Source organism: Macaca mulatta, chromosome 5, assembly GCF_049350105.2.
Source record: "Macaca mulatta isolate MMU2019108-1 chromosome 5, T2T-MMU8v2.0, whole genome shotgun sequence".
Lineage (NCBI taxonomy): Eukaryota > Metazoa > Chordata > Mammalia > Primates > Cercopithecidae > Macaca > Macaca mulatta.
The window spans coordinates 128,088,249-128,099,355 of NC_133410.1; the positions used below are offsets into that span (position 1 = coordinate 128,088,249).

At 39.9% G+C, this 11,107-nt stretch overlaps 1 protein-coding gene across 4 annotated transcripts in view; it reads left to right on the plus strand.

The window, feature by feature from the left end:
• The window catches only part of SYNPO2 (synaptopodin 2), a 171,807-nt gene extending 164,092 nt beyond the window's left edge, over positions 1–7,715 (plus strand). The window contains exons 5-6 of one of the 4 annotated variants that reach the window (XR_013417282.1): positions 1,709–1,825; positions 7,087–7,124. Coding sequence is in view for 2 of the 4 variants with exons in the window: in XM_015139136.3 (XP_014994622.3) it covers positions 7,087–7,620 (534 nt within the window). In the remaining 2 variants the exon portion in view is untranslated. Of the gene's footprint in view, positions 1–1,708; positions 1,826–1,956; positions 2,197–7,086 lie in introns of those variants that run through there. The other 3 variants (XR_003729764.2, XM_015139136.3, XM_015139138.3) reach the window with 3 other exon arrangements.
• Positions 7,716–11,107: the final 3,392 nt, after the last annotated feature.

Consider the following 11,107-nt stretch of genomic DNA (forward strand, 5'->3'; position numbering starts at 1 on the left):
AGCCCGGCGTAGTGGCGGGCACCTGTAATCCCAGCTACTCAGGAGGCTGAGGCAGGAGAATCGCTTGAACCCGGGAGGCAGAGATTGCAGTGAGCCAAGATTGCCCCGCTGAACTCCAGCCTGGGCAACAAGAGCAAGACTCTGTCTCAAAAAAAAAAAAAAAAAAAAAAGATATTCTCTCAAAACAATATCGTTGCAAGTATAGTCCAGTTAGATTTAGGAACTCTGGTATGAGACTGCCTGCCTGGGTTCAATTTTCCACTCCAACTCTTACTAGCTTTTGCCCTTGGGGAAATTACTACCTTCTTCAAGTCTCACTGTCCTCTGGAAAAATAGGGATAATAATAGTGTCTCTACTTCATGGGGTTGTGACAATTACATGAAACACTCCACATAAAGCAATTAGCCCCCACTGCCTGGCACACAGTAAGCAGTCTATTAATGTTGGCTATTTTTAAAGACAGAGGTAGAAAAATGCCTCCTTAGCGTTAAGCCCTTTTGTGGGACTTATAACACCCGGTGACTCACGAGTTCAGTGGGAGCCTTGCATGCATTATATTGGGCCAGCTAAAGATTGGTGTGTGCTCTCATGGGTTGAACAATTAAAGAACAGAATGCTCTAAATGCACACAGATTGAATGTTCCACATGCAGTATTAACTATACCATCTGCCAGATGACACGGTCCCTCAGTCATTTTGAATGATGTCTTCACTCAGCACATGGCCTTGTGTTTATGTACACACATCTACATAAGAAGATCAAGGTATTATACCTGCATTAGCCTTGCCCAACAAACTGGAGGAAGAAGGATGTGGAGAACTTGAGGGAATGAATGACATAGATATTATTTCTCCTTAGTTTGAAAAATAACAGATAGCAACAGGATAGTGAAGATACTCAGGAAAGGTGGAAGAAACTGGGAATGTATGAAGGAATGGCTGCATAGAAGTAGAAGCAGATGTAATCCATGTTAGCAGAATCACTGGGGTAAAGCCATGGGAAGCAATGTTTTATTCAATGTAATAAAGAAGTTCCCAAAATCTAGAGCCTAAGGATTGACCAAGATGCTCTGGAAACAAGTACCCCTCTTCTCTAGAGAAAGGCCTTAGTGAGGTATAAGGTTTCAACTTTATTTGAAGTTATTAGAGAAATTTCTTGGAACTGATTTGTAGAAAAAATATTTCCAATTTTAGCTTACATTTTACTTTAAAAAGAAAAATAAGAGAGAGGGAGCTTTGTACTGTATTGAAAATGAGATGACAAGATATTGAAGTTTTACCCAAGGCCCCCAGATAGAAGAGATGCTGCCCACCGAAGTGACATTCCAGATTCAAATACAGACTTTACGAAGAAAATAGTAGCAAATGACTTCCACAATTCTTGAACCCTTCAGCCAGGTCCGAGTGATTAAAAGGGGTTTGATTATGGCAAGGAGAGAGGATTCTGTGAGAAGGAATTCCAGAGTGCTGAAGATGTGTGTGTTTGGAGTAGGTGGCGTGGAGGGGGTTTCACCTTTTTACCTCAAGCTGTGTGCGAGAAGAGTTTCAAAGTGTCTTCCTAGAGAACTTCATGGGAGATACTTGCATGAGGATGGGTAGGAGGTCAGAGTGGGGTCTGAGTGCCACTCAGGAAATTTGGAGGGCAAGGGACAGGCCGAGAAACTGTTCTGGCAAAGAAGCAGGAAATTTTCTTCTACATCCCCACAGGCAAATGATGTGAGTAGCTACGCACTGTAGGTAGACAGCTGCCTAAGGGAGCACACAGGATGAGTGCAAAGTCACCCCCTAGAAGAGAGAAGAATTAGCATGAATCAAGGACTGGAGGTAAGATGTCCCCAGTGATGGGAATCTTTCAATCTCCCATAAGAGTAAGAGGCCAGAATATCATGTTGCCAAATCAAGTAAAAATTTCCTTCTGCTCTTTTCTCTCTACTCTTTTTTTCCTCCAATCTCAGGGGACCAGAAGGCAGAGTTAGCGACCTGAGAGAAGAAGCGGAAGTAGAGTGAAGAAGTCAATCAAACTCCTCCCCTGAAGGAAGGCAGGCTTTCTGAAGTGGGCCCCAGCTGGGGAAGGGGAGGAGATTTAACTTTAATAAAGTTGAAATTGGAGTTTGTTATTTCAGGAGATGGAATCTTCTATTTCAAAATAAAACTGGTTTGAGTAACTTAAGGCAACCATTAAATTATTCCCAAAAGTAAGCAAAATGCCCCAGGATCTGCTAAGTTTTCTTCCAGTGGCAGCAGAAAACTTTTTTTATTAATAAAGTTTAAAAGGTAGTGGGAGACAAAAAGAAAGCAGCATTTGATGACACATCATGGGTAAAGCTAATTTAACATCTTGGTTACAGTTAAGTGCTCTCATACAAAAAAAAATTAAATTCCCTTGATAATGGTACAACCCATGCTTGAAAGGACAACCCAGGACCTAATCCATGCTATGCTAGGATTCCAGCTTCAGACATTCAAATTCCAAAACAAAAGAAACACCTCTGCTACTTTTAGGTTCCTTTGGTCATTTCTGGCTCAGGGTGTATCACATGGCTTCATTCAGCAAGCCAAGCAGAGAACAGCCTGAGCCTTGGAACTGTGATGGACAGAGGCAAACAGCACCAAAAAAACACTGTGAAAATTGCTTTGGGGAAATACATTAAAATTAGAAGTATGGGTGTAGGTGGATGCTAGAGGCTTGCAATATTTTGGGCACAAACGGAAACTACATTGTACCTATGGAATGATTTATTTATATCCCAGTTGGATCTCTAACCTAAAATGGTCTATCATTTTATTCTCTATTACTAGCACATGAAAGAATGTGGAGGCATGTTCGTCAGTCTGGGGAAATGCAGAAGAGCAATGGTCATTTTGCTTATTGAGCTGATTACTCCTCTTTCCTCACAACCGACCCTGCTCTTACATTTGTCATATGCATGTTTGGCGTGAGATTTTTGCTTTCAGCTTCAATCCTAGGTTTTAATTTCCTTTCAGAAAGCCTTGGCTTACTCTTTCCATCCCATATTTCAATATTTTAGTTTTCTCCCTGCACATTCATCTCTTTGTTAATAGGATATCACTGAACGATATTTTGAACTTTCTAAATTCTGTCAAATTTCAATTCTCCTGGATATTTTCAAACTCAGTGCATGAGAGAAACACCAAAAAATAATTCCTCTCTTTCATACAATGTTTTGGATGTCTTATCACTGCCATGTATGCTTTCACATAGTACTTAATACTCCCAAGTATATTGACAATTATTTCTTTTTCCAGTTATTAGTCAGTGAATTAAACACCTGTATATATGTTCAGGGGCCTCACTGAGATTTCTGTAAAGTCTTAGCTCCCTTTATCTATTGCCATCCTCTCAGCCTTCTATCTTTTAAAATACCTAAATAACTGACTAAAGCAGTCCCTCAAGGTGTACATCTAATTGATGCAGGATTTTTTTTAACCTCTTTGCCAGACTTGCAACAGGGGTGCCCTGTTTACTCAGCCCACTGCGCTCAACCCCTTGAGGGAGGGAGCACATGAGTGAGCGAGTGTGGGATCTGGCTGGCCACTCTGGGCACTGACAGGAGCAAACTTCATTTGGGGCCCATGGTGGTGCCCAGGTTGGGGTGCCTGCAACCTCAAAGCCCCAGAGGGAGCGTTACAGTGCTCTCTTAGTTCTGCTGTCCACAGACGGTGGTTAGCAGCTCAGCTGGGCTCTTGCCTCATTGTGTGGGGTGGCTGCCCTTCATCAATGAGGGCAAAGGGCTGGTGTGATGGCCTTTCTGGGTATCTGCACTCGGTGAGTTCCAAGCTCTTGGCCAGCGTCCAAGAAGAATGAGGTCACACAGACAATTGAAGGGCAGAGAATTTTATTAAGTTATGAAAATGGCTCTCAGTGGAGAGAGGAGCTGGAGAGGGAAGGGGATGGGCAGGTTGTCTTCCCCTGAAGTCAGATCATCTCTTCTGTAGTCTGGCCATCTCCCTCAAAGTTCAGCCATCTCTCCCTTCTAGTGACTGAGTCTGGGGCCTTTATAGGCACAGGATGTGGGTGGAGTGGGCCATAGGTAGTTTTGGAAAACATTCGACTGGTAAAAAGCCACTATTCAGCTGGGCATGGTGGCTCATGCCTGTAATCCCAGCACACTGGGAGGGTGAGGTGGGTGGATCAACAAGGTCAGGAGATCGAGACCATCCTGGCTCAATGGTGAAACCCTGTATCTACTAAAAATAAAAAAAGTAGCCAGGCGTGGTGGCGGGCACCTGTAGTCCCAGCTACTTGGGAGGCTGAGGCAGGAGAATGGCGTGAGCCCAGGAGGTGGAGCTTGCAGTGAGCCGAGATCACGCCACTGCACTCCAACCTGGGGGACAGAGCGAGACTCCGTCTCAAAAAAAAAAAAAAAAAAAAAAAAGACACTATTCACAAAGAACCAATCAGGAGAGAATGGGCAAACAGGAATAGAAGTTCTCACTTTGGGCTGTGAGTTTCAGACTATTTTGGCTTGAAGGTGGGGTTTCACCAGGGACCCACCTCTGTCTTCCTAGAATTTCTCTGCTGCCTCCCTCTACCATAATCAAAGACCACACAAAGCAAAATCATGGGACTCTGAAAACTCTCCCAGGGATGCTGTAGACCAGTGTTGTTCTAACTCTTCCACAGAAAGGACAAAAATGAGATATAGACACACACCACAGGAGAGAGCTACATTTCCCTTCATCACGGTGAGACTTACCACTTCTCACAGTTTAGAAAACATCCTATTTTTTCCTGTCAAGATAGTTAAAGAGTCTCTTCTCTATCTTCTCTAATCTTTTATTTATTTGTTTGTTTGTTTATTTATTTATTTATTTTTTATTAATTTTGAGACAGAATCTTGCTCTGTCACCCAGGCTGGAGTGCAGTGACTTGATCTCGGCTCACTGCAACTTCTGCATCCTGGGTTCAAGTGATTCTTGTGCCTCAGTCTCCCCAGTAGCTGGGATTATAGACCTATGTCATCACACCTTGGAGAATTCTTTTGTATTTTTAGTAGAGATGGGGTTTCACCATGTTGGCTAGGCTGGTCTTAAACTCCTGATCTCAAGTGATCCATCTACCTTAGCCTCCCCAAGTGTTGGGATTACAGGCATGAGCCACTGCACTGGCCCAGACTGGTCTTCTATAAATGATTTAATTCAGCTACTGTGGGGCTAAAACTAGTACTGGATTGTGTGCTTATTGAGAGCAAGAACTTTATCATCTTTAAGTCTTCAGCTTATAAAAGAGTACCTGGAAATATTAGGTGTGCAATATGTTAATTTATATTAAATGAGTTTATGAAATGAACACATACATAATGTGAAATAGAAACTAAGACCTTGAAGGTGACTAAAAGTCAGGATTCCCCACACCTCACCCAAATGTATAGTAAAGAGAATTATGAGTGGTTCTGAATTAAGACAGGATTAGTGAAAGCAAGTTTTTGCTAAGATTCCACCGTTGTAAGTAAAATTTAAGTGATTAAAAAGAGAGAATCAAGATTCATTATATTGACCCCCTTATTCTTCAGATAGAAACCAAGAATGAACCATCTGCCTTCTTTGTGTGCCTAATAAAAAAAACAAAAACAAAACATTTGAATCTGAGACATTTTGCCTAAATCCAGGTATTGATATTCACTTTAAAGTTAAGAACTTGATTAACAGAAAAGCTGTTGAAACTGTTTATAAAATGAGAGCAATTTTTAAGCATAGTAATGTTTTTTGTTAGGAAACAGGATGTTTTGATCCTTTCAAAGTTGATACTCCTGTCCCCTAGGTATACCCTTTCTGCGGTTTTGCCAAGAGCTTATCTCAGGTAGTCTCACGCATATTGGAATGTGTGAAGATGTAATGTAGATAGCCAGCCATCAGCATTCCTAGAAATGCAGAGGCATAAAAGGAGAGAATGAGAACACAAGAGCTTTCATTAAATTATATTGCTGTAGCCGGGCACCGGGGCTCATGTCTGTAAGCCCAACAACTTGGGAGGCTGAGGTAGGAGGATGGCTTGAGGCCAGGAGTCTAATACCACCAGCCTGGGCAACAGGGAGATCCTGTCTCTAAAAAAGATTTTTAAAAATTTAGCCAGGCATAGTGGTGTGCACCTGTAGTCCCAATTACTTGGGAGGCTGAGGCAGGAGGATTTCTTGAGCCCAGGAGTTTCAGACTGCAGTGAGCCATGATCATGCCCTACACTCCAGCCTGGGCAACAGAGTGAAATCCCCACTCTAAATAATAATAATAATAATCAATAATATCTTTGTGTTGTTAGTCAAGCAGAATATTTAGTATACACAGAGGAATGTTGCAGGGATACAAACTCTCCAAGAACTAGGAATGTAATACACATGAACGGAAGCAAAATGCAAATTAAACAAGAGGCAGGAGTAATTCCCTCAGAGACAAAGGCAATACACTCCACTTAGGAAATAAAAATCCATGTGATCTTCACCATATAAATAGATTTTGAGAGGAAAAGGGCCAGCCATTTAATACCAGTAATGTTAACTACATCTACAGAGCTCTTGTTTGTTTTTGCTATATTCATTCACTAGACCAAAATTAGATAACGGATTAAAAGTCACTTGGGAAGAGTAAAAAACTCGGTAATTTACAGCTTGTTTCTGAGGTTATCAATAAGTTTTGTTTATTTTGTACCAGGAAAGCAGGATAGGAATGAGGTTGGGATGCGAGTGCACGTATGCCTATGTACAGGGCAGAGAGAAGGAAAGGTGTTTCCTAGTGATGACAAAGCCCCTGCCCTGCCCCTAGTGACTATGCCTAAGAAAGATGACAGCAATTGGGGCTATGCGTTCACAGATGGGGAGCAACTAGGAGGGCCAAGTGCAAAAGGTGGGGTCAAGTGGCAGCCCACCATTTGCCCTTGGCCCACTTTTGCAAAGGTGGGGACAGGCAGGACAGGCAGCCTGTCCTGGCTTTAAGACTAAGCATTCTAGGGGGTTAATTATTATTATTATTATTATTTTGCAGTGCTTGGTAATGATGCCAGGAATACTTTGGAGTAACAATCAGCACAAACCAAAATGAATTAGATATATTAATATTTTCGTTGTTTTTAGGAGAGTGGGCACTCCCTTTCTCTTCCCGGAAGATCAATCCCACCCACCATTTCTGCATCTCCTTGGGTATACCAGCCTACTTATAGTTACTCTAGCAAACCAACTGATGGACTAGAGAAAGCAAACAAGAGACCAACTCCTTGGGAAGCAGCAGCAAAATCTCCTCTCGGTCTAGTGGATGATGCTTTCAGGCCCAGAAACATCCAGGAATCCATTGTGGCAAATGTGATCTCAGCAGCTCGGAGGAAGGTGCTTCCAGGGCCTCCAGAGGATTGGAATGAAAGATTGTCCTATATTCCTCAAAGCCAGAAGGCCTATATGGGCTCATGTGGAAGGCAAGAGTATAATGTCACAGCCAATAATAATATGTCCACCAACTCCCAATATGGTTCACAGTTGCCATATGCATATTATAGGCAGGCTTCAAGAAATGATTCCACAATCATGTCCATGGAAACCAGGTCTGATTACTGTCTTCCAGTAGCTGATTACAACTACAACCCACATCCAAAGGGATGGAGACGCCAAACCTGAAAGTTAGACGAATGGATCATGTGCCAACTGTGGTTTTTTAAAAAATGTTCCTTTGTAGGGTTTTAAACTTTTCTAATAGATTTAATTTCACTTTTGGTCTTGGCTTGTTCTCATAAGTCATTTATCTAAGTTTGTGTTTCTATGTGTGTGTATACACACACACACACACACACACAAGTAAGTGTGAATACTTCCTTGTCGGCTGATGCATAGAGAATTCCTTTGAAGAAAATTTCACTATCTGCATTGATGTACCAGCACTTATATGTAATTCATAATTTTGATTCCATTTGTAGGTATTCTATGCAACTAAACTCTACTCAATTAAAGTAAAACTAACTATTTCTTCATTGCACCTTAGTCCAGGAAGAAATTAATGGAATATGGTCTGCTAATTATCACTACCTATAACAGCAAGGAATATAACATTGCAGAAATTTCTCATAGGGGCATGCCAGTGAGCAATTATTTATTTATTATTTTATTTTTTAATTTTTTAATTTTTTTGAGATAGTGTTGCTCTGTCACCCAGGCTGGAGTGCAGTTGCGCGATCTCAGCTCACTGCAAGCTCTGCCTCCCGGGTTCATGCCATTCTCCTGCCTCAGCCTCCCGAGTAGCTGGGCCTACAGGCGCCCACCACCATGCCCCGATAATTTTTGTATTTTTAGTAGAGACGGAGTTTCACCATCTTGGCCAGGCTGGTCTTGAACTCTTGACCTTGTGATCCACCTGCCTCAGCCTCCCAAAGTGCTGGGATTACAGGCGTGAGCCACCGTGACTGGCACCAGTGAGCAATTGTTTTATAAAAATATTTTCCTTGGTGTTAAGTATTTCTCTGCAACTTTTTTTTTTTTTTTTTTTTAGACGGAGTCTTGCTCTGTCCTGCCCAGGCTGGAGTGCAATGGTACGATCTTGGCTCACTGCAACCTGTGCCTCCTGGGTTCAAGCAATTCTCCTGCCTCAGCCTCCTGAGTAGCTGGGATTACAGGCATGCACCACGACACCCGGCTAATTTTTGTATTTTTAGCAGAGATGAAGTTTCACCATGTTAGTCAGACTGGTCTCAAATTCCTGGCCTCGTGATCTGCCCACTTCAGCCTCCCAAAGTTCTGGGTTTAAAGGCGTGAGCCACCACACCTGGCCTTTCTGCAACATTCTTTAAAAAATCTAATAAATTTTTCAATTTTAAAAAAAGAATTAAAATGTGGGAGTTCTCAGAAAGAAATAAACACATAACAATAAGATTATTATACATTTTAGAAGGGCTTTTGAGGAATGTTGTGATGTGTGGAGAATAGAAAGATTTAGATATATGCCTGTGTGAGGAATAGACTCTGGGTTCAGGTGTCCCCATTTGTCAAATGAGAAGATTGGATTATCTAATCTTTTAGATCTTTAACAACTCTGATATTCTGAGATTCTCTCATTTGTAGAATGCCCTCTGATGCATTGTTTATTTTTATTGCTCATTATATAAATATCAGATTATGTTTAGAAGTGGATTAGGTAATTAGTTTCACTACATGTATCATTAAATGTCCTAAAAGGATTTGTTAGGCGGCAGGCTTTGTGTTACGTGTTACATGGAGTGAGGATAGATGTGAAGATTTAAAACGATTAATGGATTTAAGGAAGTGGTACATAAATATGTCTGTTATTATGCAATTGTAGGTCATGATCATTTATTCAGTTATAGAAAACATGCCACAGAAGCTGATGTAACAAGTGGTGCTTCTTTAGAAAGTTGTCATTAGGATGTTCAGAGGAAGTTAAGCAGCTGCTTCATCAATCCCATGACACTTGCCTTGTTAGCATGCCCATCAAATAATCAGATCAAACACCTGCTCCTTATTGCCATGCCCATGAAGTGTTAAATAAATTAAAAAAAAAAAACCCAAAGTATTTGACATCTTAAGCAAATAGAATATTTTTAAGTAAAAAACCATCTTGAGGATTCAAAATTTCCTTAGCTTTTTAAAGGTGATAATTTTGCTTTGTGTTACTTTTTAGCTCTTGAATGTATCACTATGATGGTCTCTTATAATATTTCACAGAATAAAAATTAAAAATAATGCCAGGGTGCAAGTGACCGAGGCCTTATCTTGAAGGTTAAAAAAAAAAAAAAGTGAAGAAATCACAGTAAGTTCTATTAGTGATGATAGAACCAGACATAAAATTGTTCAGTGATGGAGAAAAGAAATGATAAATACTTTTCAAGGTTATATTGTTAAATTATGTTAAATTATCAAGGTGTAAGATGTAATTACTGACTCCCAAGAGTTTTTATAGAATCCTAAAAAATAATGCCTGATGTACAGATTACTTAGCAAATTCTCAGAAATCCCCCACATAAAAGCCTTACTTGGTTCAAAATTTACTATAGTGGTTTAATCATTTTAGATTTGAATGTTTTAAGATAGGAGAGACTCAGCAGAAAATACTTTGCTTGCCAGGGTTGTGTTCTACTTCATTGCTTTCTTTTATAAGTGCTAGGAGTTATTTACATCAGTTGACATAGATATTATTCACTAAAATTTTCAACAGACTCAAAATAGAGAGATGTTTTAAACTTACATATTAGTATAAAACAGACTTCTCTCTCATTGCATGTACTAGATCAATATTATCTGTATTAAGCTATCTGAATTTATTTTAGACATTAAGAAAAAGTACACGGTGGGAAAGTTGCACATTTCTCACTCACAAGGAGAAAAACATTCTATATTTGTAGCAGAAATCAGTGGTTTGAAAAGTCATACTTTACAGATACGAACCTGAAAAGTCAAAGTGCCATTGTTAAATCATCCTAAAGTGTACTGTGGATATTCTTCTCCAGTATACTTGAAAATGAATAAAATTAGATTGCTCACATTGAAGCTCATGGTTGAGACAGGACACCTGCCACAGTGAAGTTTGATTCCTATGGGTGAGAAGATGTAGATGACTATTGTTCTCACAAAAGTAAAGTGAGTTAGTCCTATCTTCTAAATAATAGCATGTGTAGAGAAGAGCTGTTGCTTTGAAAATACATACCACATTTGTTATAAAACATTTGTTTGTTAGTAGCAATCAGATAGGTAGAAAGAGTTTGAGTTATACTGTGGATTAAAAAGCCTTCCCTAAAAGGCGAGTATGCCAGTCATAGAGACACTAATTTGGTATTTTTTCTCCTTCTTAAGTTTAAATGTCATACCAATGCATGTGTTTGAAGTATACATTAAGATGATTTAAAATTTGTTTTGTATTTTGAGTTTCTTAAATGCATGGATTCTTGTTCATTTATCTCTGAATATGTCTCTTTTCTATTTTGGCACTATTATATACATTGGAAAGAGCCAACCTATTAGGGCTTAAGTATATACATGCATTAGTGACTTGAAATTTTGGATAAAAAGTTATATCAAAGAGGAGCAGTTATTACAATTAGAGATAAATTGCAGAAATATTTTTTTAAGAGAAAGTAGATTTTCACATTTGATTTCTATT